Below are 27982 nucleotides of genomic sequence, written 5' to 3'. Positions count from 1 at the left end.
AACCCTTCAGAGGGTGCACCTGACCCTACAGGGGTGCACCTAACCCTTCAGTGGGTGCCCCTGACCCTACAGGGGGTGCCCCTGACCCTACAAACAGGGGTAGAAGATGACGACCCCCCCCCATCTCCCCCCCCACTCCTCCCCTCACACACAGCCCCGCCCCTCCCTCCAGGGGGCGTGCCCCGGTCGCAGGGCGGGCCGGGCGGCTGGCCAATCAGCACCTCCCCCTCTCGGCCCCGCCCCTCCCCACCCCGCCTCGCCCCGCCCCGCCCGGCGCGCCCCCGCCGCGGCTCCGCGCCCCCGCCGCCGTGCGCCCCGGCGGGCCCGATGGCGAGCACGTCGGCGGAGATCGTCGCCTTCCTGCTGACCATCTCCGGCTGGGTGCTGGTCTCCTCCACGCTGCCCACCGACTACTGGAAGGTGTCCACCATCGACGGCACGGTCATCACCACCGCCACCTTCTGGGCCAACCTCTGGAAGACCTGCGTGACCGACTCCACCGGCGTCTCCAACTGCAAGGACTTCCCCTCCATGCTGGCGCTGGACGGTCAGGGCCGCCCGACGACACCCCCAGAAATGGAGAAGCAACCCCGGGCAGAGCGGGGAGGGGGGAGCCGGGCCGGGCGGGACCCCCCCGGGGCCGCCCCATGTGGTGGGAGCGGCCCCGGGGGCAAGGAGGGGGCCGGGGGGGGGGGGGGGGGGGGCTCGGTGCTGCGCGACCCCATAGCGGATGGGGGAGGTTTGGGGGCTCTGTCCGGGTTTCTGTGCAGGTGTCACCACCCGACACCCCCACCTGCAGTGCCTGTGGCTGCCCTAGGAGCACTGCGGGGTGCAGGGGGGCTCGGCTGGCTGCAAAGAGGGGTTTTGGGGGGTAAATGGGGGTTTTGGGGGGTGATAAATGAATAAACTGCACGGTGCGGGTTGAAGGCGAGTTGGACCTACAGCTGTGGCCGGGCGCAGGAGGCTGAGGGAGGATTTGGGTGCGAAAGGTCTGCTCGGAAGAGGAAAGTGCGAAGCCAATCAGTGGCGGAGATTAATGTTATCGCCGCGGGGATAAATGTTATCATTAAGCAAATTAATGCCATTAAGCCTTTAATCCGCCGTCAGGATGCAGGAGAAGTCCGCACACCGAGGGCAGGCAGCGCAGGCATTGCCGTGTGGCGGGATGGGGGAGCATCTTTCCCCCCAGCCCTTCGGTGGCAGGGGGCTCCGAGGGCTCTGCTGGTGCCCCGAGGGGTGGCAGGGCTGTCCCGCCTCAGGTAGGACTGTGGGATCCCTCGGCAGCCCGTGGTGCCCAGGCTTCAGCACGGAGCTGCTGCGCGTGACCTTCCGGAGGCACCGAGCCTATTGTTCGGCTGCTTCTGTAGCTCGGGGTGAAGCCGTTCTTGGAGCAGGAGGAGCAGAGCTGCAAACAGAGCGTGCAAGAGTGGGAACGTGTAAATTCCCCCCCGAAAAAGAAGAGAGACATTGCCACCCCCAGACTCAGACCAGGAAGGTCTCGCGGGTTGCGCTGCTCCAGGAGGTGAGTTTCTGAGGCGGCTGCTGCGGAGGGAAGCACCTGGCGGAGCTCCTGAACCCAGAAGGCACATCTGGAGAGGACCTCATCCCGCCCTCCTGGCCGGGTGTTTGACAGCAGAGGGAGGAAGCACAGCATCATCCTTCCTCAGCGGCGTCTTCGAGTGCTGCGGGGCCAAATCCTGGCCCCCAGGCATGGTGCGGGTGGGAGGTGGTCAGGGTGGGGAATGATGCACCCCCAAACTCCCCCCAGCACAGGCCAGGCAAGCTGGAGGGGTGGTTGCTGCAGCTGGGGATGCTTCTGGGCTGGCCCAGCCCAAAACTGCCCTCCTCACGGCTCCGCCATGGGCCCAATAGCCCCGGACAGGGGCTGCATGCATCCCCTTTTCACCTGACCCCGTCCCTTCAGGAGTGTACTTTGGGGCAGCGGGGTGCCACATGTAACTTGGAAGAATTCCTGTGTCAGCACAAAGCCGGATCTCCCCCAGCACTCCCACAGCCTCTCCCTGCCCTCCTCTTCCTCCTGGCACAGGCTTACCTGGCTGGGCCGAATCTACTCTCTGTGGGATCAAGAATGTGGGAGCTTCCTCACAGCATCCTCAGGCAGGACCCAGGAGAGGCAAAAAGGGATGGATCTGGCTTCCCTTTCTCCCCAGAGAGGTTGTGAGCAGAAGCAGTAAGCCCTGTCGAGAGGAGCCCAGGAAAAACACACTCCTTGACATGGCAGGGCAGGACTGGGAGGTCCCATGGGGCGCAGAAGGCCCCCCATCTTCATCAGCAGTGGGGTAGGTGGGGTCAGGAGTGGCCCGGAGACCCTTCCCCGACACCATTTTCTGCCTGGTGGCATGGGGTGGCATTGGACTGTGCAGCCCGGATCCCCACCTTCACTCATTCAGTCCGGCCAGCCCGCATGAAGGGCTTGCCCCCACGTTCTGTAGGCGAGCAAAAATGATACTGCAGTCGGTGGGACCTGAAACCACTTGGGATTTACCTTTGTGTGCTCCTGGCCATGGATGGAAACTTGGTGACGGAACCGCCTCCCCAGAGCAGGACGTGTCCGAGACCATATTTCCAACGCTGGATCCAGTGACCTTTCGAAAGAGCACAGCTGAACATAAATTTACTTAGGGGATGAAAGAGGGTATTAGAGCTTAGAAAAACATACAGAAGCAATGGGTGTGTGCTTTCGGAAGGAATTTGTGCTCTATCTGTAAGGTAACCTTTTACACTTGATGCAGACTGCAAGATGCCACTGCAGGTATTTGTTGTGAAAGTGATGATCCCCATAACAGTGTGCTTTTTTTTTTCTGAGTATATACTGTATAAATATATGCGTTCCCCATAACTCTTTGAGAGCGTTAGAGGCGAGCACGAGAGGCAAGCGTGAGAGCAGCGAGGCAAGCACGATGATAGCAAGATGAATTTGAATGCAGGAAAAAACGCATTTGTTTAAAAAAAATACTTGAAATAGGTTTCTCGTGGAATGCTGCTAAACATGACTTTATGCGTAATACATGTTTGTCTCCTTCTCTGTTTAAAACATACGGCTTTGTGTTGCTTTGGAGCTTCGCTTGGGTGGTCGGCGTGTACACGGCAAGGTACCAGCTTCTTACGGACCCCGATGCAAATACATGTATGTAATGCATTTTGGGGAAGGGGGCACTCCTGGGTCTTCAGTGGAAGAGGGGGAAGAAGTTGGCAGCTTCCCCATACACTTCCCTGCACTGTAAGTGCCGGTAAGCAAGGTAACGTCCTTGCTTTCCAGGAAGCAAAGCAAAGGTTTGATGAATGTTGCAGCCAAACGCTGTCCGGGTCAGTCCTAGCCTAGGTTGAAGTGACTGGGGACTGGATTTGGTGCTGAGGTTGGTTTCACCCTTTTATGTTTCCTGGTGCTCCAGTCAGCCTGGTAGACCTGAGTCTTCTGCTCTCCCACCTTACGGGTGCAGATTGTGGTTATTTTTTCCAGATATCTGTGTTAAAAATGGGTGCCTGTTGGTTAGTTGCTGTGGTGAGCTGAAACGAGTCCCGCCTTGGCTGGCCTGCAGAATTTGGTGAAATATTTAGTGGGGAAGGTTACTCATTCAGCAGAGTTGAGCAGTGCTCCAGCTCGTGCAATTACAAATGAAAATGATTTCTGGGTGAGGGAGTTAATCATTTCTTGCTGTCTCACTACCCTCAACCTATTTTAAAGCTGCGCGTTGACCTTCAGCAACAACTGAATTTCAGCCACGTCGTTCCTAGCATCTGCGGGCTGTGTTGGATGTGGTGAATATTTACTGTTTCTCCTAGGAGGTTCAGGCATAAAGAAAAGTTTAGAGGACCTCTGGGTAAATATGTTCATGGTTCAGCACCTTAATGTGCCAATTAACTCCTAACAGTGTCAATAAATTGGGCCTGTCAGAAATAACAGCTTCCTCGCCAGTTTGCCTCTCCTGCCTCACCTGGTGCTATAGGAAATACATTACATGCAAAAGCAGTAAGAGCAAACTTCTCTGTGCCTACTAGCAAAAATTAATGAGAGAAAACAAGGCTGCTGTCTTCAGATTTGTGTCTTGTAATTTGTGTCTTGTGTCTTCATGTTTTGAAATCTTACTGAACGCCGCTTCCTGCCAACGTCCTTTGGGTCTCGCCTGAGGGTGTGGGGGGGACAGAGTGAAAATACAGGATTTTACTCGAAAGCAAAAGTTTTAGCTATTGCTGGAATTTGAGCCGAGCTGTTTGGGAGTATAGTTTTATTTCGCTGTTGAGGAAATGGTGCCCTGTCCAGTTTGGCTAGAAGGGTGGACGCCTCACCTGGTTTGAGGTAACCACAGTATGGCTGTCTACTGTGAGTTCCCTAAGCTCATTTTATAACCCTTGCAGAATATAAATAAATAAATAAACCAGGTGCAATTCATGTGATTTATTGTAGGTTCCTCTGTTAGGATAGGGTGAATGATGCCTTAGAAATGCCAGGTTTTCTCAGCTGATGGTACAGTCCGGTGAACACCAGAAGTGAACAAGCTTCTTACAGTGTATGGCTGCGTGCTCTGCAAAATGGTTCCCTCTTCAGTGTGCCCATACCTTTAGTTTTCTTGCAGGTCCCCCCCCAAAAGTAGGATGCTTTTACAGGACCTAGGAGAGCTTAGGCAGATGGTGGTCTTAGGTTTGGCTCTGTAAATCTCTGGTCTGCAGTTCTTCTTCTGTTTTTTTTTCCTATCTTGTCCGAGTTAGCCCCTGTAGCATGGACATGGTGGTGCTTCTCCATTCTGTCAAGCAGCGTTTCAGGTGAAGGCATCTCCTTTGGGATGCCACAGGATGATGTGTGGGATTCTGATCGTGGGGGGTTGAGAGACCTACGTGGAGCTGCTTTTCTTGGCTCCTGGCTCAGGTCTGGAGGCTCTTCAGTGGTGAGTGGAGAAGACCACAGAGAGCAGCCATTTCCTATCTAAGCTGTGTTCCCAGGAGAGCTGTCTTCTTTCTGCTACAACATTGGGAAGCGTTGCTTTTTATGTGGATTCAAAAGGTTTTGAGGTATGGCAACCTGCCGCTAAACATTTCCGCTAGAGGCGTTATATCCTAGGTTATCTGACCATTGCTAAAGACAAATACCAGCCTTGCTTATCAAAATATTCTGCGTTAAAGTAGTAGTAGATACTCTCAGCGCAGCAGAAATTCCAAGATAATAAAAAAAACTGTATCCAAAGAGCTGGCTAATTTTTGAGCTCAAACGAGACTTAAACATGGTACTAATGCTGAAGTAACACTTCAAGGGAACATGTCTGATGCGTGTTTCTGTAAGAGCTGAAGGTTTCCTCATGATCCTCTTTCAAAAACAGAAGAATATACAAATTTATACACATATAAATTTGTGTAAAAAGTACAAACTGAAACATATTGCATATGGAAGATAAAGGCTATTACACCTAATTGTAAATACCTAAAAATCAGAAACCTTAGATTTAGGTGTAGTGAGATCCAGTTCTGAACTTGTCAGCCTGTGCTTCATTTATCATCAATGGTGAAGGGAGGTTTCTCCTTACAGTTCAGACTTACTATTATCATTTTAATTATAGTGTTAGACACGTCAGCAGACACAAATGATGTTTATATTCCAACATGAGAGTCCTATGACAGTTACAGTTATTTCTTTGCATGTTCTTTCTTCAGCAGGTGCACTACAGCAGCATGTTGTAGAGGAAGGTTTTCTGTATGTGTGCAGACAGATGTAGACGAATGCCAGCAGGTTGTGTTCAAAGACACGCAGACCAGCACCTAGATTGTGTAGGATTTGTAAAATGGGATATTAAGTCCTACAAATTGCTTCTTGTGTGCTGCATATTACACAAAGCTGTGAATCAGTATTATTTTTTTTAGTGTTCTCAAGCAGAGTGCTCGTCCTGGAGCTGGTATTCCTCCAGCGGCGGCCAAAGTGGATGCCAGAAAAGAGTGCAGAAGAAGGCCAAACATCTGTGATGGCCATCTGCAGCTCAGGGGCCTGCCAGCCAGGCAGAGATTTCTCTTTCATGATTTTATCATTAAAGGGAGATTATTATGATTTTATTTTTTATTAAACGGTTATTTGTCTGTGTGAGATTGCGCTGTTCCGCCCTGTGAAGGGTGCCACGTGGTTATCGCTGTATGTTAATCCCAGGAGGAAGGAGAAGAGGCCAAGCGGTCGGCTGTCCTGCAGAAAGGCCCTGCCCCGGGCGCATCGGTTCAGAGCAGCCTGGCAAAACCGCGTGTGGCCAAACCCAGCTGTGAGGCACTGGTCCGGCGTGGCAGCAGCTCGCATTGTCTCAGAGGGTCACTGCTCTCCATGAAGCGGAGCACGTATCTGACTTCCTTGCAGAGCGAGGGCCTGTTGGGCAGATCCACAAGAGATGAGGCCTTGTCAACCTGCTGCTGTTGCGGCACGTGCACAGCAAGACTTTGTGCCTCTGCAGCCCGTGGCAGATGCTGCACATCCCACACAGAGCTGCTCTTCAAAACCCCATGGGTACAGCCTTTTGCGAACACCGTGCCCATTGCCACAATTGTTTTTGCAGCTCCAAATGACACGGCATGTTTTGTAGGGACCGGGTTCACACGGCATCATCACACCATCACCTGGAAGTATACACTCTGTGATAAGGTGGCATTGCACCAGCCAAGGTCTATTTCTGTTTGCAATAATTGATTCATGACAGACGCTTTTCAGGGTGAGGGGAGCTACAGCAAAACCCGTTGTGTTCCCTGCCCTCACGTTAGCCTTGCCCTTTCTCGTTGCAGGTTACATCCAAGCCTGCAGAGGACTGATGATCTCCGCGGTCTGCCTGGGGTTCTTTGGTTCTGTGTTTGGGCTGATTGGGATGAAGTGTACAAAAGTCGGCGGTTCTGATCAGACCAAAGCAAAAATAGCTTGTTTAGCTGGACTGATTTTCATACTGTCTGGTAAATATACCTTATTTCTCTAAGTTTGTGTTTTCGGAGTCATGCCAGAGCTGTTTCATGGCAGAAATCCACACGCAATTTATTCTACGTGACTGCATCAGGGTCAGGCCCAGAGCTCCTCTGCTGGTTCCACTGAACAGTTTGTCTTGTGCTTTTCAGGGCTGTGCTCTATGACTGGTTGTTCCCTGTATGCAAACAGGATTACGTCCGAGTTCTTTGATCCTTCTTATATTGCACAAAAGTAAGTACTTTCCTATACCCCTTAGTCGTTCAAGAGTAGACCTTAAGTTTCATGCTGCGCACCAGAACCCATATATACAGAAAGCAGATGTTTGCCTGTTGGGTAGAAATGGAAAGTGGGCTTTATTTATTCATATTTAACCATGTTTTCCAACTATAGTAATTGTGTGCTGAAGTTTCATGAGCTAACACCTCTCTGTAGAGTGATGGGTCTGTGGGCTTTGTGCCCAGGCTTATCACGGCTTGGCAGGAGTCTACAGCACTCATCCTAGAGCAGATTGGGTTGATCGCTGGGAGTTATGTCTGTATTTATGTCAAAAATGCAGAGAAGGCATTTCACAAAACGGGTGCTCGTTAGGCACATAGTTCAATAGGAAGAAATTACTCCTTTAAGCTTTTGAAAGAAGGTGGTTTTCATAAAGTTGTTGAATACTGTGCAAACTAGAGGTCATTTGAAGAGACATTTCTGCAGGTTCTGTGGACCGTTTTTGCTGACAGATTTTGAAATCTCGATGCCTATAACTTGGGTCATAAATATTTTCATAACCCACAATCATAAAGCACTAATGTCAATGCTTTAGCTGTACGTGTTAATTAAATACAAGGGAGTGTGTGTTTATAGAATTGCAGGACCAAACCAGAAATAATGAGCATCCCTAAAGACTCCCCTTAAAGTTGTGTGAATGTTCAGGACCTTCCAAGGCAGCAATTCATGAACCCATCTTTGGATTCTAGATTTGCATTTTAGCCACCGAGTTTGAAAACATTGGCTGTAATGTAAGCTTGCTTTGTGGTGATCCCCGAGGATGTCAGGCATTGGGTATAAATTTCCCTGAGACCCAAGTAAGGTGCCCTGAACCTTTCCCTTTCATTCTGATGGAAAGAAAACTGTCAGCCTGAATAAATAACATCAGTTGCATCCACGTTTGCAGTAGGGCTGACACGGTTTCTCTTTTCTTGAGAACAAGTTCATATTAGCTTCCTCCGTAAGGAGGGAAGGACAGGATCCAAAGGCCACCAAAAGCAACAAGGATGTGAGCTACTGTGGAGAAACTGGGGACTGGCTATACAGCCAGAAGTTAATTATTCATCAGGCTTAATGTTCCCAATGAAAAATAGCTTCATCATTGCCAAAATTCCCTTTCCTTCGTTGTGTTCCTACACTGTTCTGTTGCAAAAAGGGCAGGCAGACCTCACGGCAGAGTTTTACCTCCAGCAAATGAGAAAACCAGTTAAAAAAAATCAAAGGTCGAATATTAAAACATTTCGTCTGCGGAAATTACCTTTTTCCTGAACAACCAGAATAGCACAACTGCTGGCACAAAAAATACCGGCTGCAAAGATAAAGGCGGAGAGCAATACTAGAAGTTAAATTGGAGTTTCACATGGTGTACATGTGATGTAGCTCATGCCGTGATCTTGTGTCAGGTTAAGATAAAGGCGTCATTTGACTACTTTCTCTCTGAAACAATATAAAATACATTGGAGCAATTAATTTTGTTGCCTTCTGGGAACTCTTACTGTGATATACATTGCAGAAGCATTTAATAAACCTTGCTGGAATGCTGTGGAAATTTGGCACTGGCTCAACTGAGAGAGGACGCTGCTTTGGTTCCTCAACTCTTCGCTCTTTGGTGCACATTTTTGCCCGAAGTTATTTGGGTGGTGTCAAAGAGAGGTTTGAGATACTGTTATTGGAAAATTGATGACACGGGATGTTTGGCATCCTTTTGGCTATCAGAATTTCCCTCTGGTCTTCTGCATGGGGAAGAGGTGCCCTGAATATATACAGGTGCAGGAGGAATCAGAGATCTGCCTGAAGCTGGTGCCGAAGAGACTTCTGTCACCTCTGGGAAACTCTAAAGCCAGCCTTACTTAAAAAGAAATGTTAGGCTGGATTTATGTTCCCACACAATAGGTTGCGTTATGGATTTAAAATAGCTCCATAAGTGTTGTTCCACCTCAGGCGTGGAGTCTTGGTGACAGTACGGGATGCCTCGGCACTCACAGCCACGCTGGGCTGCAGTTTTGTTCAGACGCTAAGAGAAGAAAATCCGTGCTTCTTGCTGTTCTGCTGTCTTGCCAACATTGCTCCCACAGCTCTTAGGAAACTATTTTGTCACTTTACTACTTCTAATAAAAGCTTTTCTAGTTTTCATCCTTTTTATCCCTTGCTGCAGTCTGAACTCCATAGTCATCATTCTTCTGATGAATGGAGCTAGTTTCTCCAAATTAACCTGACTAACTTCCATTTTTATGGAGAAGTGTTTCCCTTCAACCTTCTTTTATCTGAATCAGTTGTGCCCAGTTCATGCACACAGGCCTAATTTTCCATGAATCTTAAGAATCCGATGTTCAAATTACAGGTTTCCGCGGGCTAGCTGTGTTGATTCGTTGAGAAGTTAGGTATGGTATTTACACATGTCCTGGAGTTCATCTAGCTGGCTAACAAAGTTTCAGCTGGTTTGCTTGAAGGTTTGCTTCATGGTCCTGACCTGTGTAACAGCCAGGATATTTTCCTTCTATACTGATACTAAACTTTCTGTCTCACTGAATTCTGCCTCCTGGGATTGATTACAGCAACAAATCTGCTCTTAGCCAGCTGGGACCGTGTGGCTGGGGGTGGCTTTCAGTTCACTGCTGTTGAATTCTCTCAGTCTCCAGCAGTCACCGCCTTTGGCCTCTTCCTGGGTGCCTCGTTCCCCCTGACATCCTGGAGATTTCCCAGTGGTCCTGCAGCAGCAGACTGGGTGCACTGGTGGGAGTCCGAGGGTGCCCACTCCCATGCCTGGAGAGTTGCTGCTCTAGTTCTTACAAGCAAGAATGATAAGAACAGGAGACTGCGTTTACTGTAAAGGTTTTAATGAAAAAAAGGGAAGGGAAAAACAGCAAATAGAGAGATTTCTTCTAAAAAAGCCTATTTCCATTTATTAGTGTTCTTTTTCAAGAGGCGTCAAGGTACAGAATGTTTTTAATATGGCATATATTGGATTTTGGATGGTGGGGTAGGATTGGCTTCTTAACCGAAAAAAAAAAATAACCTGGATTGGATAAAATCCAGGGAGCCATACACAGGTTGATATGCGACTGAAAATTCCTGATAAGCACCAGTGTAAATCAAAAAGTCTTTTGTGTATGTGGAGGTGTGGAGGAAAGACCAGTTAGGCCATTAGCATAGCAGTATGGCAGGCACCAGGAAGGATCCATATATACCCTCTGCTTATGTATGCTAGAGTAAAGTGCTGCTTTAAAAGTACAAAAAGTACAAAAAGAGTACAAAAGTCCAAAGATTGGACTCCATATCTTCAGCTTTCCAGCTTTTAGGCAACAGTCAGGTCACCCTTTGGTACCCAATAAGACCAATTTAATCCCGATTTCCTTTCTGTACCACTAAGGACGTTCAAGAGGGGAGGGGGCAATTGGTTTCCCTGCATCTCCCCCCCTAGCCTCAGGCCAACAGCTTGATGTTGGTGGATGGAGATGTGAAAATGAACTGGTGCTTCCCCCTGTCTAGGCAGGTGGTCCGGCAGGGAAGCTGCTAGAGCAGCAGCCTTCCTGGGTCTGTGTCTGGCTGCGTCCTCCAGCACCCCAGAGCTCTGCTCCACCTTTCATGGTCTGACCGTGCTCCGTGTGCCCGAGGTGTGCGCTGGCAGCATCCTCAGCATGGGACTTGCCTCTCGCCCCTTCATTTCGGTGTTCAACACTTCAGTTCGCCTCTGCAGCTTGCTAAAAGGGGCACCTTGGGGCTGTAACTCAGCATGAGTATTTGATAAACCTTCCCTGGAGTCAAGCGCGTAAGTTTCTTGCATACTGCCTGTAACGAGGTCCTGGGCGATGAGCTCTGATGCAGGTACCTGCTTTCAGCCAGAGAGCTCCCAGATCGTGAAGAGACAGAAATCTGCTCAGAAAACTGCAGCACCTGGACAGGAACATTAGCATAATTAGAAATAAAACTACGTGTGGTAGATCTTGAAATCAAACAAGGGGCTGGAGGCAGAGTTTTCCTTGGTGAAAGGCGGTGGAGCTGTGGCTTCCCGTGTCTTAATTTGCAGGTTCCATCCCCAAATCCCACATCAGGTGTGGAGGATGTCTGGGGGAATCTGATCCTTTTTTAGGAAGGGACAATAAAACCTCTGCTTAGGATGGTGTGAATGGAGCATGAGAAGGAGGTCTGGATGTTAGAGCACTCACAGGGCCATCAAGACTCAGGTGCGAGCCCCCACCAAGCGGCCTACCTCTGAGCTCTGAAGTCCCCATCTCTTTTTGGCAGTATGTCCCTGAAATAACTTGAGCTGGGGGTGTTCTCGGCTTCTAGGGACGGATATTCTTTCTGCATGTGGCTTTTTCTTACAGTATGTCTTTTTTTAAAAAAAAAACTCTGTGCTTTACCTCTGGGTGAAATCTGAAGAAAACATGGAAAAGTGACTTTTTGTTCTCCAGCCAGCCTTCACCCTCTTGTGACCTATTCTACGTTTCGTTATATCATTTTTGGGTGTCCGGACCCCCAGGGAATTCTTCCATTCCCACAGCATCATCTTTGTAAAGACAGGAGTAGAACAGCTTACTGCTGTTCTCAGTTGTGTGTTCCAAGGGATGTCAAGACAGGAGCTGTTCATGGTCAGCGTGGCCAGAACTAGCTCAGAAGTGTGCAGCTGCAAATTCCTTCTGCTGCACAGGAAGGCTGTCAATGCGAGGATTTTGTTAGACTGCCTCAGCAGAGCTCACAGCAAACTTGCTAACAAAAGTTGGAACTAATATAGAGTAGATCCACTTGAATTATGACTGTGGCTGCACAGAGGATAGGGTCCTGTGCTATCCTGAAGGACAAAAAGGCTTCTTTAAGGAAGCCTCTCTTCCCATTGCCTCTTATTTTCCTTCATTTACAGCAGCTACTTGCAAAACTTGGACTTACCCTGATGTGATAACGCTCCTAAAGCACCTCCTCTCAGGGGAGGGGGACATACCGAAGCAGAGGGTCAGACCGAGCAGTTCCTGCCTTCAGTTAAGTGGTGGCTGCAGAGGAGGCCGCTCCTGGTGAGCCGTAGCTGTGTCTCCCAGCCTGAGCCCAGCAGCAGGGAGCGGAGCAGCAGAAAGTCACAGGGACGTGCACGTGTGCGTGCATACACGCTGCTAGTCATCTGTATGTGTGCGTGTACGTTGGATTGTGTGTCTGCATGAAGGCGTGGTGCTTAGGGACATGGTTCAGTGGGTGACACTGGTGGTAGGGGGATGGCTGGACCAGATGATCTTGAAGGTATTTTCCAACCTGAATGATTTTATTCTATGAATCTGTGTGGATGAGTATCTTGCACGTGTGCATTTATATATTGCACATGCATATTATGTATATATATGTATAAAAACCTCATGTCGTGCTCAGGCTGGAGAGCGAGGGAGAGGGAGCAGTGCTGAGAGCCAGAGTGGGGAACTAAGGACAAGGAGAGCTGTAGGCAGCGACTCACATTCCCAGCCTCAATTGCCTCAGAGGAGGACTCACAGAAAGCCACAGTCCAGCTCAGGAGAGAACGGGAACAAATCTGAAATGGTCTGAGGGGATGGGAGCCGCGCAGCGTCGAAGGGCTGAAGAATCACAGATTTCCTCAGCCCTCTGACTGGGAAGAGATGTGGAGAAGCGAGGCTGGCTGTGCGGGAGGTGAACGCTGCAGAAGTGTGCCTCGGGGACAGGTCTGCCTCTCGCGTACCAGGGAAATAATGGAAAGAACCCGGGTGAACGTCAGAGCTGCTGATTTTGCAATGAAAAATGTGTGTGTCAACTGAAAAAAAAATCAGGAAAAAAAATGCAGTTCTTCTATTCTGAAAACAAAATGTTAAATTCATTCTGTCTTTGTTAAATGCATTTATTGACTTCCTGTAGGTATGAATTAGGAGCAGCTTTATTCATTGGATGGGCTGGAGCTTCACTCTGCATAATTGGTGGCAGTATATTCTGCTTCTCAATAGCTGAAAACAGTAAATCTCCAAGGTAACACACAAGTTGCACTTACTGAAAGAAATCAATACTAGTGCATTGGTACCTGCTATGTTACGCAGCTTGATTACTTTTCCCACTTTGCAGTGAGGTCAGAAAATGATTGCGTGCGTGAGAGAAAATAATGGGATTGCAGGATAATTCTCTTCCCACCTTTAGTAATTAAGAAAAGCCAATGACTCAGTAAAAATACTTGTGTTACAGATACTTTATAAACTTGCATCAGCAGGAAAAAATGCATTCACAGATGGAGGAAGAGCGGTCAGGTTACCTTAGAATTGAGAATAGTCATTGGTTTAATCCCAAATCACCAGATAAAAAGTGAGAGCTGACAGTGGCAGTGGCAGCGGGTCCTCCAGCAGTAGAGGAGGGGTGAAAATGAACAGGCAAAACTCGAGGGGGTAACCGTCCATCAAGGCCCCAGCCTAAATATTTCATCTGATCGGGCACCAATTCACTTGGCTGTGAATGAGGGATACAAGTTTATGCAAAGGGGAATGGCAGAGAGAGATGCTGGAGGGGAATCTGAAGCCTCAAACCAGAACAAGACTCCATAGAGAAGGGAGGTGTCCCCCCGCACCCAGCAGGAGCTCGAGGTTCCCATACCTCTGTGGTGTCACAGTGCTTGGGTGCAGAGATGTTCCCTGTCCGTGGGATGAGCTGTAAACAGTTATTCTCTTCTCTTTTCAGGAGGGGGTATGCATATAACGGCGCCGCATCTGTGATGTCTTCTCGCACAAAGGTTCACAGCAGCGTCCCAGACAAAACCCCACCGAAGCACTTTGACAAGAATGCCTATGTTTAATTGTACTGTTGGAAGATCCAAAAAGCCAGTTTTGAAAATGAGTTTGTATATTTCATTCAGGGTGATTTCCCCCCACAAAACACAATGGAATAACCACGACGCCAATGAATTTTTAAGATACTAACTTGCAGCTTTTTACATATTGATGTAAATTTTATTATACAATATTTTAAGATTGATGTTGGTATTGTAAAGTTTATACCTGCAAATCATGCATTGATGCTGCTTTATAAAAAAAATAAAAACTAAATAGGGTATTTACAGACGCAGTCTGTCAGTTGCTTTGGGAATGGCACCGCACACATCACGTTTACTGCAGTGCATCACTGCAAGTGATTCTCAAACAGGTTCAGTACCAGACAGGAGAGTCACACTGTGCAGGTTAATATGTAAAATGTCTCCCCACTGATCAGCAGTGACGTTGGACTTTCAGAGCACATTGCCAGGTGATGACAGTCAATGGGAATCAGCAGGCTCTTATCTGTTTTGACATTGCCAGGGGCGAGGCTCTTATCTCCTTTTGACATTGCTAGGGATGTAAGAAAATACGTTCATCTATTCAGCGCCACAGGTATAAGATCAAGAGCCTGGGTAAAGCGAAAATAAGCATGGAGTTTGGAGAGCCAGCAGCAGCACAGTCCAATCAGATACAAAGGAGAGTCAGGGCCAGTTGTTACAAAAGCAGCTGTTAAGAGACAGCCTCACACGGCCTAAGAAGAGCACACGCATGATGATGAGCACCTGGCAAAGGACTAGCCAAAGAAAAGCTTGCAGTTCTTAGCAGCACCAGTTTGGGTAATCTTGAATTAGTTAGAGCAGTTGAGAAATTCAGCTGGTACTGTTTCTTTGCCTGTCTCTAGAAATGCAATGGGTTTTGAGGGAACATCTATACAATGAGTCAATAAAATCAGAGACTATGACTAAACACAAAATAATTTCTAGGCTGAGACCCTAAACTTAAGCATAAACTTAGACTTAAACTTGAGGTTTGAACAGAGGGACCCTTGGAGTTTCATTGCATTGGCTAGTTTGGGACAAAGGTGTAAATACAAGCAGCACATGGTCCTATTAATTAATGGCACAGTACAATAGAAGAAGACAGGTTTATGCCTGATGTCATTCTAAAATGCATCAGAGTGAGAAAGTCAGTCACAGTTACTTTTATTTTACCTTATTTTTGTATTCATTTAAGTCAAAATAATATTGCGGTTTTACAAGAAGGCAGGCAATATGGACTAAGCAGAAATATGGAAGTACTTGCACAATTAAAGTAAGGAAAGCACTGACCCTGAGACTAATGTGTTTATTGGTTTCTGTTGTGTTTTTTTTTCCTCCTGTTTTTGTGCTTTTAGGTTAGCTAAGACAACTCCAATAGGAAAAAAAGTAACCACAAACTAAGAAACATTTAGTAATAATTTTTATTTGTATCTGAGGCCATTTTTTTTCTTTTGGTGTTTACTGTAAACCATGTTAAAAACTTAACATTTGAATACATGGAAATACTGTATTTACACTGTTCACAATTTTCTATAAAGTTTATGATAAAATACAAGAAAATATGCATTTAAAAATCTTATAAAGTAATATTTTGCAGTAAATTCTGTTCACTAGTGAACAGGCTTTCTTAGAAGACCAGGTTCAGTCTTTAAAATAAAGATTAGAGGCAAAATCTTCACCTTAATGAAATCAAAAAGATTTTCACCATAGATTTCACAAGAAAGAAGAATTAATCCTCAGTTTCCAAGTAGTGACGGCAAGTGACGTGTATATGGAAGTTCTTGTTCAAATTCAGGACTGAAAGACCCAAGAGCTCTGTACACAGTATTCCTTGTTTTTACATGAACAATATGAGAAATGAATAGGAAACACAATGTTTTCAACTACGCTTTCAACCCCAACAGAACCCAAAAGCAGTGCCCCCCATCAGGAATACAGCAATTAAATATCTGAAGAATCACTCCAATCTGTAACAGTGACCAAGCTGCTTTTTAATGTGCTTGTATTATCAGCTTCATGAAGGCCTGTTAAAATAACAACAACAAGAAGAAAATTAATAAGATTTTAGGGGTATTTTGATTTTATCTATGAGGGATAATCATACATTATGCGAGCAACATCTCTTCCTGAAGTCCAAATGCTGGTAACACAAAGACTGTTTCTATCACAGAATATGATGTATGTACAAATAATGTCAACATTACACTTCATATCATTTTTAAAGAGAAAGTAATTATACAGTTTTAACCTTTAATCACACTGAAATGTTAGAGCTAGAAGCTACCCTGTAAGATTGAGGCTGTTTCCTTACCAGTGCTTCAAATAATTATCACAGCCTGGGAGGACACCTGGATAGGTATCTTGAACAAAATAAGAGCTGATTCTTATTCTCAAGACAGAGTATGAAAAGTCCTCATTGCCTCAAATTTGGGAAAGGCTCAAAAAATTGGATGATCAATTTTAAGACCATGTTTGAAGCCTGATAGTAAAATTTCAAATTAAAGCGTCTTGACATCTCTGTCTTTAGATGTGTTTACATACACATACCATATGTGTACGTAAAAACACATACGTTTTTTCTTCTTATTCCATATATGGTATTTTACAATGTCTAATACACTATGCTTAAGTTCTCCTCGCGGTGTGTCAGGCATGTACGACTTGTAACGTAGAAGTATGAATGCATTACCTTCCTCTTTTGGTACACTCTTCTTCGGAAGACCCCAGGCGTGTACAACAGATGCAGCATTTGACTCATTTTTCTGAGCTGTCACTGCCTTCTGACCACTATCATTTTTCATCAATAAAAAGTCTTCTTCTATAGATGATATATCCCAGTCATCTTCATCTACTTCTGTGAACTAGGAAGGAGAAAAAAACAAACGTGCATTTTTTCCTCTGTCGCATCAAGTTCTGCTGAGATCAGGTTTTCCCCTGAGCCCAGCAATGTGAAACTGTTGAAGAAAAATGCACCGGTGCACGGCCTTCGTGACATCTGTCACCAGTTTTGACATCCACATATTTCAATTATATATGTAAATACATTAAATACATACATGAATTTGTCACTATAGTTCTAAGGCTAAAAGATTGTTGCCTTTTTTTTTTTTTTTTTTTTTTTTAAATCAGGAACTGCAAAAGTTAAAGGGCCAGTTCCATAACTGGCAGAAACCTGTTTTCTAGCATAATATGTTCTAACTCTTAAAAAAGGGTCTTCTTTTCTGGAATATTAGTTGTTCCAATGAGACGGAAAATCCTTTTTACTTTAGAAGGGATATTCCTTACATTAAAATAAAGATAATGCATGTTAACGTGCAAGGTGGCGGTTTAGTTTGCTATTTAAGTATTCTGCATTCACACTAAAAAGTTAATATTGCATTTGTAATCCAAAATTCATTTATTTCACGGGAAAATTAAATAATAAAAGTTAAAAACCTGATGCTCAAAGCTAAAATATATATTCCTCCAAAGACTCACTGTCAATAGGCACAAGTATGACCACTTTTAATTAAGTGGTGGATTTGCATGAGTTCCCAAGATGATTATCGAATCAAACAGATAACCTGAAGGCAGCACGTCCATGGCCAATGTTATCACACCAGCCCGAGAACTAAATATTTTCAATTATCTTCTGAAAGAAGAGCTGCAGCACTTCCCTACTTGCCAGTCAGTTGTGGTTCAAAGGAATCTAGCCATTACTCCAGAGCTTACCCAGGGAAAAAGATAAAGATGGTTTCTGACAAAGCTAAAAGCCTTATTTCGGAGCCTCTGAATGTTACAATAACACATGCAATGTGCTTCCACTGCACAGAAGAAACATTCTGATGCAAGTGGAAAACAATCTAAGTTATGTATATACTAGAGAAAAACCCACAAACATGACCACGTAGTGTCTCCAAAGAACAGACCAGAGTAAAAGTTATTTTGCAACGCAATTCAGTGTTTAACATTCATAACTGTTGCAAACTGCTTTTCAAAACCTGACAGCTCTGCTTGCTGTGCTGTATTATTAACATACCAGGATTCAACATTTTGCCATTTTAAATTATTTGCATTTTAAGGGTGTGTCAGCGAGAAAGTCAGTCTCATATACTCAGAAATGCTGGAAGTTTCCTCAAACTTTCACCCAGCCTCAACTAATTTTTAAGCGTATAAAATACAGAGAAAAAATAGCACCTTCATACAGAATTCAGTTTTGATCAAGTGTAAAATCCATGGCTCCAATTAAAAGTGCTGGGCACTTTTATTAACCCAAACGTACTCCAAAGAAATACCATAACCCATACAATATCTGGTGCAGGTGAAATCAGATAACGCAGCTTCAGATAAGCACAGAAGTAGTGTTCTCTAAAATGTTCCCAGAGTAACTTCTGTAAAACACGAACTTTATAAAACATGTCAATAGCTGTCTTAGGCCTTATGGTACCGTGGGTTTTGAGAATGACCATTGGCGCTTAAGTTACCCTAAGCTAACACAAAACAGATCTTGAGAGAAATCACATAAATGGCTTTTTTTTTGGCACCTTTGAAAATTCCAACTAAAGATGAAATAATTAACCCAAACTATATGATCTTTATTGAACGTAACATCCCCTAAATGTAACTGTGACTATTTTACAGTCTCACATCGTCTGGCTTTGCAGAGAATTTGAAAGTACCATCAGGCCCCAAATTACATTTGAATAGTCGTGTCTGATTTGATCATTTTGACTTCAGTGTGATTTGCAACTCTCACGCAATCAATGGACAATTTAGGTGTCACCAGTGGAAACCAAAAGCATCCCACCATTGCAGCTCAAGTTCAGACTATCACCCTTTTCTGGAAACTGAAACAGATGTGTCACTATATCTAGGAGGAGCGATAACTTCCCAGTTTCATTGTTAGTCAGGAAGCCCGAATGCATCAGTTTTATTATGGATAAGAGGATTTTCAGTAAATATTATTTATTTAATAAAATAGATTTTCTTGAACGTCAGAACTAGTATCTGGCCATCTACTGACGTACTGAAGTAAGCAGCACTATCTGCTGTTGACTTCTGATTCAGAGTAACTTTATTCTTACCAAAAAATTGTTCAGGCAAAGATCGATATGCACCAAAACGGCTTACCGATTATAAAACTCGACACTGAGGGGAAGGCTGGGGCTTTAGTAAAGCCTGAGGGGTAGAGAATAAGTTGTGTTAGTATTCTGATTGTGAACACCTGCTACACTCAAAGGACAGATACCAGTGATAATCGGATGTAGCCTGAGAACAGTATATGATTATAACTATATGCAGCAGAACAAATTTCCACACTCATAAGTGGAATTTGTTCCCTCATTAAAATGCATTTAAGAGAGTTCCATACCAGACAGAGCTCAAGAATTAAAAATACTCTAAAATATTAGATTAGCAAATTCATGTTTTCCTCCTTCAAAATAAGATGCTAGGAAAGTAAAGAAAGTGCTGAAACAAGACATAAAGTGATGTCAGTTGTTCCCAAACTTTTGGATCACTACAGGTAGCCAGAATAGTCGTGGTATAAGCTAGTACGGGGTGTGAATGATGAGGTCACATGCCACAGCTCACTCTCTAGCATTCCTATATATAACAGTGCAGATGCCCCCAAAAGACTACTTAGATCCAACGCCAAAACTGTCTTTGAGCCTTAAGTTTGCATCAAAATGGTTTCAGCATGAAATAAAAGGCAACAGATCTCATTCAAGTCCTAGGTATCTGGTTTAATTACTTAATAATGACTGTTAAAAGTAATACCTTTGGTTCTTGCACCTCTTCTTTCTTAATGAAGGCTTGTGCGACATTAACCCCTCCAGCTGGTTTGCTCTTGTTTCCATGGTTAGAAAGACTCTTTCCAACTTGTTCAGTCAGTTTTTGAATAACAGTTCCTAGTAAATAATAACAGTAATAACAGTTTGTAAAAAATTGTATGTAGGTTGACAATTTTCATTCACAAGGCAAGCATGACAATTGTTCTTGAGGCTTTCTGGTAAACTCCCTAGATATATTCCACAAAACAGAAGGCTGAGAAAGGCTGTTTCAGACAGAGGTCTCTCTAAGTCAGAGACTGTTTCTTTTTCTGCATGCAGTCACACAGCTTGATACTTATCTAATTTTAACTGACATCCTTAAGTACTATAATAATATAAATACACTACCAAAATAATAAATTGCATACAAACACACAGACACAAGACTAGATAACCTGCTTTTGTTACGGTATTTCTAACCCAGAAATATCAGCAAATACAAAATCATGCACAGTCTGTTAAAACGTGCATATACAAAAGTAGTGAAAAATACCTTTTGAGGTTTTGGCAGGTGTTTCAATTTCTTCAATTTCACTTTCCTCTGCCCCACCCATATCACTTTTGTCAGAAGCCATCTGTAAAGCGTTGCCTTTGCTGGCTGATGATTTTGACTGCTTTTCCAATAATTCTGATGATATGTACAACTGTTTTATGTCATCTTCATCTGCTTCTTCCTCTGAACTGAACGGTGGAGTTCTACGCAAAGAGACATACATCCTGAGGACTTACTGGGTTTCAGTGACTGCACGGACACATGCATATTTAAGCTTTCTTACATTTTCCTTTCCTGCGCATTTTTCTTGTAAAGGAAGAAAAACAACCAAAAACAACAGGAACTACCATAAACTCTATCAATAAAACCATTCAGAAAGAAATTCTGCTGCTAAGTAAACTCAAGAAGTTATCACAATAGATCTCTCAATGTAAGAGATATAAAGAGAGCTCTTAGACATGATTATTTCCGCCTATGTAACTATCTTTACAAAACCAACACACCAACATATAAAAAATCTTGCCAAGCAAACACCAATAGACTTTCATGGGAGAGCAAAGTTCAGGGCCATGGAATTTGCACCACAGAAAGTCTGTCTGGGTATTCTGTTGGATGAAAATAATTTAGGAATTTTCCATAACATGCTCTCAAGTTAGAATAACTGTTGAGTTGTTAATTAGATGTTAACAGCCAGACCCAGCCTGCTTCTGTCTGGATGAGTTTAGAATTATATCTCGAATGGTACCCAGAAAAAAAAAGACAGAAAATTAAAAATAATGTGCCTGATGAGACCTGCAATAATGTGTTTAATTCTGATCATACTAAGAAAATACCAACAAACTGAAAAGGTAAGGTCACCAAAATCTTTAAATGCTTCCAACTGGCTTGGAACTCAGCGATTTTTATTTTATTGACTCTCTCTGGTTCCCAATAAAGAACATAACTGCTGAAATGAGAATATGCTATCTTTCAGGGATTACAACAACGGACTCTGATGGAATAATGAGGAGAGAGGGAAGTAATAAGAAATGAAGTCCAGAAGAGTATTTGTAATTTGAACTTAGTAATAGCTCTTGTGTTACAAGTACCAAAAATGTTTTCTTCAAAAATCCAACAGAACAAAACATACGTGATACTAGACGTCTTTCTGGAAGAACCATTTCCAAAAAGCTTCGTGGATCTAAAAACAACAAGACAAGTTATTTCAAAGCTGACGAACGGTCAACTAAAGAAGTATAAAGTTTATGTAGAAAAAAATACGAATTGTTTCCACAATTCTTACACTATATTGGCATGAAACAGTCACATCAGTTCCAAAAAACCAAACCCACAGGGGACTGTTAACCTGAGGTATGAGAGCTATGAGAACAGCATCTCTTACTTTGGTGTAGATGTATTCTCAGTGATGGCTGCTCTTTGTTCAGCTGGGCGGACAGCTGTTGAAGACCGTTTTACTGTTTTTTGTGGTATGGCAGATGAGGAAATTCCCAATTGATTGAACTTCTGTTTACCTGTAAGAGAAGTTATCTATCTCATTATTAAAAGCAATGATTGGCATCTTTTATATTAACATCTGATTTCTTTCTAAAATTAAATATGTTTCTGCTGTAGATTATGGATTTATACAATAAAGGAAAAAAGTTTGTTCCCCACCCCCACCCCGCAAAACAGTTCACAGTTAGCATATATCTTTCCGATGCGGGAGCTAAAATTTCTGCAATTAAACACCTTTATTAGTATTAATTAATAAATACTCTTTAAAGGAAACTGTTTAGTTGGCTTTAACTATACAGAATAGTTATGTGAAAAATTAGGAAAGCAGCTACACCCAAATGTTTCTAAATAAAAGCTTAAGCACCATAGTAATAAAACTAAAATCAATCAATCAATTAACCTTCTGGAGGAAGATGAAGACTGGAAACAGTTCTATTACATGATGATTTCTCTTCAATCCTAAAGCTGACTTGGCGTTCAAGATATTCTCGAATTTGTTGTATGTCAGGCTCTTGCTTCCGTTTGTGTTCTCTAGCAGATTCAACAGCACGCAAAATTTTATTTAAACGATCATTTGGGATACCACGAACACCCTAAAGAAAGGAATCAGATTGTAAACACTGGCTATTGTTTTTGGGACTTATAACCTACAATCATATACATTCTTTTAAACTTCAAATATTACAAAACCCATAGAAAAAAAAAAATCACAGAGTGAAAACATTGCTCATAGGTGTAAGCAAATCATCCGCAGCTGTAATTTGATGGAAGTTCCCTCAGGTTAATGAATTACACTGATTTATAACGGTTAGAAATCTAGCACTTGATTTTCTAGGTTGAGGGCGGTGGTAGAGAAGTGAAAGAGAATAGCAAAGAAGTGGGACAAACGTTACCCCTCTTTTAAAGAACTGAAAATAATCTCACTGCTTTAATTCCTAAGGATTCCAGCTTCTCCTCCAGGGCTTGCTCCAAAACAACTCTTAATTCTTTAGTTAAAGAAGGATCCGTCTTCAAAGCATTTATTAAATGTTGGTTACTTCTACCTGCTTTATGATCACCTTTCTCATTTTCTGAAATAAGAACGGAAAAATGCATTTAAAAGACATTTGAAAAATCCACAGTACCTAAGACAGTTAAAAACTGCATTTTTATATATTTATATGTTTTTTTACAAACACCATAGACATGCAAGTGCACTTTTGTCTACATGGAGTTTGCCTTCTTTTTAAAAAAGGGGGCTAGCTTATAGAAGTCAGCTCACTTGGAAACTATAACTTAGCATCTAATCTAGCACTCACCATTGTGTCTTGTTTTTTCTTGTTACAGATAACGCTTGAATATTTAACAACAAAGATCTTAACTTTTAGAACTGTTCTTTGGAACCTCTGATAAAGAAAGACTGTCTTCTGATAACCAAGTCCTCTAAAAGTGGTATCTCAAATCAGAGCTAAACTCTAGTAGGAATTAGAACAGGAAAATGGCAAACTTGTTCTCAAGAAGAGTTTCAAGCAGCATGATAAGCTCTGATAAAAAAAACGCCTACTGAGCTCAAATCTCTGGAAACTTGTAATGCTTTCAGAAATCTTGGTAAAAACAAAACCGTAGTCTGAGGAAGACGGTTTCACAGAATACAAAACTGATACTACTTATCTTTAAAACTCTTTCAAGGACAAAGTTCAGTGTCATGTTTTCTTCTGCTCAGATCTACGACATCATACGCGCTAAAGAGCGGACGAAGAACTTTCTACTTCTTTCCCGTACGTTAAGTGCCAGTAATGACATGAACTCTTACACAAGACATAAAGAATCATCAAGACAGATTCTTATCCTAAATTAAAGACTGCTATTAAAGTTAAGCCGAAGTATTATAGACTCATCCAGCAGAGTAAAGAGGTAAAAACACATCCACTTGGAACCTGCCTGTAAAATGTCTCTGGCAAGAGGGAAGTTTTACCAAATAACACTTATACACCAGAGGGGCCATGGAACCTCTTTCTGTCTGGCAGCGGTCAGCAAAGACTAAAAGCATACACAGAGGTGGATACAACATCCCAGCGTGCTGTAACCTGCACTCCTGACTTTTCCCCCTTGAAATAAAAGGTGAATCTTGGGCAAGTGCTTCTCTCTTTCCAGTATGCTTCACAGGGCAGTGGAGTCCTTTGCCAGCCCCTGGTCATGGATGTAACTGAAGGAATAATCCCGTATTATGACTTTCAAATGTTTTCTTTCAAAAACAAAATGTACCAAATGTACTTAAAAAGCTGTCCCATTTAGTTTTCATTTTTCTTTAAGGGAAAGATATCCAGAAGAAGACTCAAAAAAAACTCAACGTACACAGAGAACGTACCTAGGTTGTTTTGAGGAAGATGCTTCTGAGGGGTTCTGGAAAGAACTCTAGGAAGTTAAAACTGAACGAGTCCAGCTACCATGCTAAGATCTGTATCGAAGAGGACAGTATCTGGCTGAAATCTTATCTGGCCTTGGGAACGATACGGACAACTCATTACCTGACAGAGGTGGGATTAAAAGTCATTTGGCTGAAGAGCTGAGTCCTGGAAGAGGTAAAGTACTAGTCAGTGCAGAAAGGTAGGACTACCTGACTATTGCCGATCAGGAGATGGTGATTTCCTGATCCGTTATGTCACATGAAATCTTCCCAGAAAGCCTGGCATGAGACATCTCACATTTTAAGGGGAAGACTCTAAAGGAGCTTACATCTTGTCCCTTTCCAACGTTAATCCTTACAATAAAGCAGATCCATCTAAAATCATTTGCTAATTCATAATCACTTCGTACTAATATGAGTAACAAGACTATCCAGCATTATCCTAATAATGACAGTATTAATTCTTGCTAATTAACTTAAGCCAAATCCTCTTTGCAGGAGCCAAGAATTCTATTTAAGGAACTGCTTTCTTACTGATTTTTGTTTAAAACAACCAACCAACTCTACCAGATTTGACAACTCTGGAGACGAGGGACCTTAAGCGTGGTCTGCTGTCTCAGCTATCCAACGAAACAATCTGCCGAGTCAAGACTTTCCACACTCTCCCTTATAAATGGCTGTCACTGAAAGCAAAACCAAAAAATCTTGGTCCATCCTTCCAGACTGCATTCCTTCTTTCTTTCGCACTGCGGGCCATGCCTTTAGGCACAGCAGAGGAATCAAAGACAATCCATCAAGAGAGAAGGTGGCAAGCGAGAGAAATAGCAGAAAGAACGGCAAAAATGTAAGCAGTCCTTACTTCAGACAGTCAGTGGGTTTTCCCTGGGGAAATTTCTCACTTAAAGCACAGATGTGTTCAAGTGACACTTTCTAAACAGCATTACCCCTTCAAAATTCAAATTCACTGGCTAGAAGGTTCAAGACTGATATTTATTTTTATGCACAGCACAGATTATTATGCTATTCAGTTATTAGGTTTTTCAAGTACTGTGAGCTTCCTCCAGCAGATGACCATGCACGATGAAGCAACACGTTTTGTTCTGTCCCTGTAGATGCAGCCTTGTCCATGTTTTCCTCAGACGAAGCAGAGGGCCAGCTGCCAATGTTGGATTGGTAGCTATCAGCATGGGGCAATGGTTACCAACACTGGGCACAACGCTGGCCGGAGCTGTGGCTGCTTAGAGGTAGGAATAACTTAGATTACTTGCAAAAGTATCTTTGGTCCACCTATAAAAGTTGGCAGCTTCAGCCTCCACTTCACCACAAACTTCCTTCGTCTAGCTGAGCTGTTTACCTGCTTATGCCAAGTGTGAAAAAGAAGTGAGCATACATTACAAGAGCACCAGATTATACCAAAAGACTTTCCTAGTAAGGGGGTATTCCTCATCAATCATTTGTGTCCTGCTTATCTCAACTGCCTCAGGACATATGGAATATGCCTGCATTAAAGAGTTAAGTCAGATCTCCACAAAAACATATCAAACTTGGATAAGGAAATCATAATATTTACAAGCACCAATGGCAAAAGGAAATTGACACATGCAAGGAATGTTCCCACCCAAACCAGATAAGCATATTCAGGTACAATGAAAAATACTGAACACATCAAATAATATTCACATTTTTATTTTCAAGAAAAACATGTAGCTACGTTTTGTTCTGAATCAGCCATTACCTTTTTCCTCTTCTGAAAGCTCCTCTATGGGCTCCAGCATATGTACCAAGGGGGCCTGCTCTAACAACAAGAACAGGAACACCAGACAAACAGTACAGAAGAAAGTCAAGGTCCAGAGAGAGGAAAGTAAGGCAAAAAACACACAGATGTCAATTTTCCTTACTGCTGACAACCTGCTGAACAACCACAAGCCCAACGCAACATGACTCTCCATAGCTGTAGGTGCTACCTTGATGGAAAACGTTTGTAGAGGTGTTCCTAATACAATAATTGCTTTGGGATTGATTTAGTTGCCTAAATGCTGCTGTCTTGCTTTACCTCGGATATATCAGCTTTACACCACCTGCACAGGGCTAGCTGATATGTCACAGAGCTATCGAAAAGCCATGCCCTCCTGGCATGGTGTCCAGAGGCCAGGCGGGGTGCTTTTAAGCACCTACAAAGACAAGGCCACCTAGGATTAAGTAAATGAATAGTGTCACCCATTTGTCATAAGAAGCATTTTCATTTTTAAAGGTATTCTTAAATATTGTTTATGTGCAATTTGATATTAAAAGTTTACAAAGGGCAAGTGAAATAGATGGATATAGAAATCCTCAAAAAATACACATGAAAAAAATGCATTAACTCATTAATCCAGAGAATTAGGAGTGAGTCCATATGTGCAAGACAGAAAATTTACCTATGTATATATAAAGATAAAATCTCCAGCAGAATCTATTAAATATTCAATGACTTCAAAATAGTGCAATTTGGTATTATCATGAGCTTTAAAGCTATCTTGAAACATCCTCTGCTAAAGCAATCTTCCTAAACACAGAGAAATTATTATTCTGTAGGCCGTCAGAAACTTTATACAAGTGAGGCCAGAGTACACGTTATTTACAATTTTACAGACTTCAGATGAGAGATGCATAAAAATGCTTTTGTGTAGATTAATAAAAAAATAAGGTTTTTAAAATGTTAATATTCAGCTTCTGTAGATAAATTTATTTCAATAAAAACTAGAACTTGAGCTTCTTCCAGGGTTTATATAAAACAGAGGAATGTGTGAACTATACTATCAAGAATCAGCTACTGCCAGTATAGGAGAAAACATTTATTGGCCAATATTTTGGGCCAACATATATTTGCCTCAGCCTTCACAAGAATCCTTTGGCACTCTCAGCGGCTGTTATGCTGTATCGGTGGAGTGAGAAGTGGCAACTGTAAAGATGTCTGCTTTTCAACACTTCTTGTACCACAGGGTGTAAGCGTGAACGTAGAGATGGGTTATGACAGCGGAATGAGCGCTTGGAGCCAAATGACAATGTCACATCTCCAATATTCCCCACCTGAAGGGGGACTAGAAAACACGCTGTAAACCCTTCAGTACGGGAGCTGCTTTCTCCATGCTTTCTTTACTTGCAGTTATATTCTTAGAAAAGACCCTCAACTGCTTTTCCAAGCAGGTTACAAGACTTGAGATTTGCTCCCATACAATTTGCACTGAGTAAGTTCTAAAAGATGCTGCTTTTACCTGTCATGTGATGCTAACAAGATGATATTTTCAGTATATTTTATGGAAACAGTTAAAAGCAAAACCCTGAGAGATGGATTGATAAACAGGTTTCCAGTCTTTCAGTCTGTAAGGCCTTAATTTTAACAGTGGCCAGACCATTAGTGGGCCTTGGAAGATGATCCTCCATGCTACTGAACTCCTAGAGCTGTTCCTGATGCACTGCTGCCCTGCACCAAGTAGCAATGTCCAAAGCAATGCTCAGGAATGGTTTGGGAACATTTCAAAAAGTCTGCAGTGCCTCTCTTTTGGAGGAAAGAGCTTGAAGGGATGCTCTGGTGGGATTTAATTCAGTTGCATGGGCACAAGCCTCAGAGTTTGTTGGCTGGACCTATTACACATCTAGTTGCTACGTAATTGGATTTAATCTATACTCATTTTCTCTGTACTTTACTCAAATTCAATCTGCTAAAGGAGGTGACTCATTTCACCACAAGCCCTTGTCAGGCAAAAAGGAGATGCCCAGTCCCCAGAACTCAGACCTGAAAACAATCAGCTGAACTGGAATAAAGGTATATACTTATCTTCCTCAGAATACTAGAAACATA

At 43.2% G+C, this 27982-nt stretch overlaps 2 protein-coding genes across 5 annotated transcripts in view; one reads left to right on the top strand and one right to left on the bottom strand.

The window, feature by feature from the left end:
- Positions 1 to 275: 275 nt before the first annotated feature.
- On the top strand, positions 276 to 14200 carry CLDN10 (claudin 10). Its single transcript, XM_035319232.1, has 5 exons — positions 276 to 547; positions 6766 to 6927; positions 7087 to 7168; positions 13043 to 13150; positions 13847 to 14200. The coding sequence occupies exons 1-5, from the start codon at positions 328 to 330 to the stop codon at positions 13959 to 13961; spliced, it is 687 nt and encodes a 228-aa protein (XP_035175123.1). The 5' UTR covers positions 276 to 327; the 3' UTR covers positions 13962 to 14200.
- A 1205-nt stretch (positions 14201 to 15405) lies between these two features.
- The window catches only part of DZIP1 (DAZ interacting zinc finger protein 1), a 32586-nt gene continuing 20009 nt past the window's right edge, over positions 15406 to 27982 (bottom strand). For 2 of the 4 annotated variants that reach the window (XM_035319180.1, XM_035319189.1), the window contains exons 11-19: positions 25877 to 25936; positions 22680 to 22825; positions 22156 to 22348; positions 21643 to 21772; positions 21391 to 21441; positions 20262 to 20464; positions 19716 to 19846; positions 16648 to 16819; positions 15406 to 15982 (exon numbers count right to left, since the gene is read on the bottom strand). In XM_035319180.1, the coding sequence (XP_035175071.1) occupies positions 15900 to 15982; positions 16648 to 16819; positions 19716 to 19846; positions 20262 to 20464; positions 21391 to 21441; positions 21643 to 21772; positions 22156 to 22348; positions 22680 to 22825; positions 25877 to 25936 (1169 nt within the window). In that variant the 3' untranslated portion in view covers positions 15406 to 15899. Of the gene's footprint in view, positions 15983 to 16647; positions 16820 to 19067; positions 19116 to 19715; positions 19847 to 20261; positions 20465 to 21390; positions 21442 to 21642; positions 21773 to 22155; positions 22349 to 22679; positions 22826 to 25876; positions 25937 to 27982 lie in introns of those variants that run through there. The other 2 variants (XM_035319202.1, XM_035319198.1) reach the window with 2 other exon arrangements.

Source organism: Oxyura jamaicensis, chromosome 1 (genome assembly GCF_011077185.1).
Source record: "Oxyura jamaicensis isolate SHBP4307 breed ruddy duck chromosome 1, BPBGC_Ojam_1.0, whole genome shotgun sequence".
Taxonomy (NCBI): domain Eukaryota; kingdom Metazoa; phylum Chordata; class Aves; order Anseriformes; family Anatidae; genus Oxyura; species Oxyura jamaicensis.
This window is presented reverse-complemented; position numbering and strand designations above follow the sequence as displayed.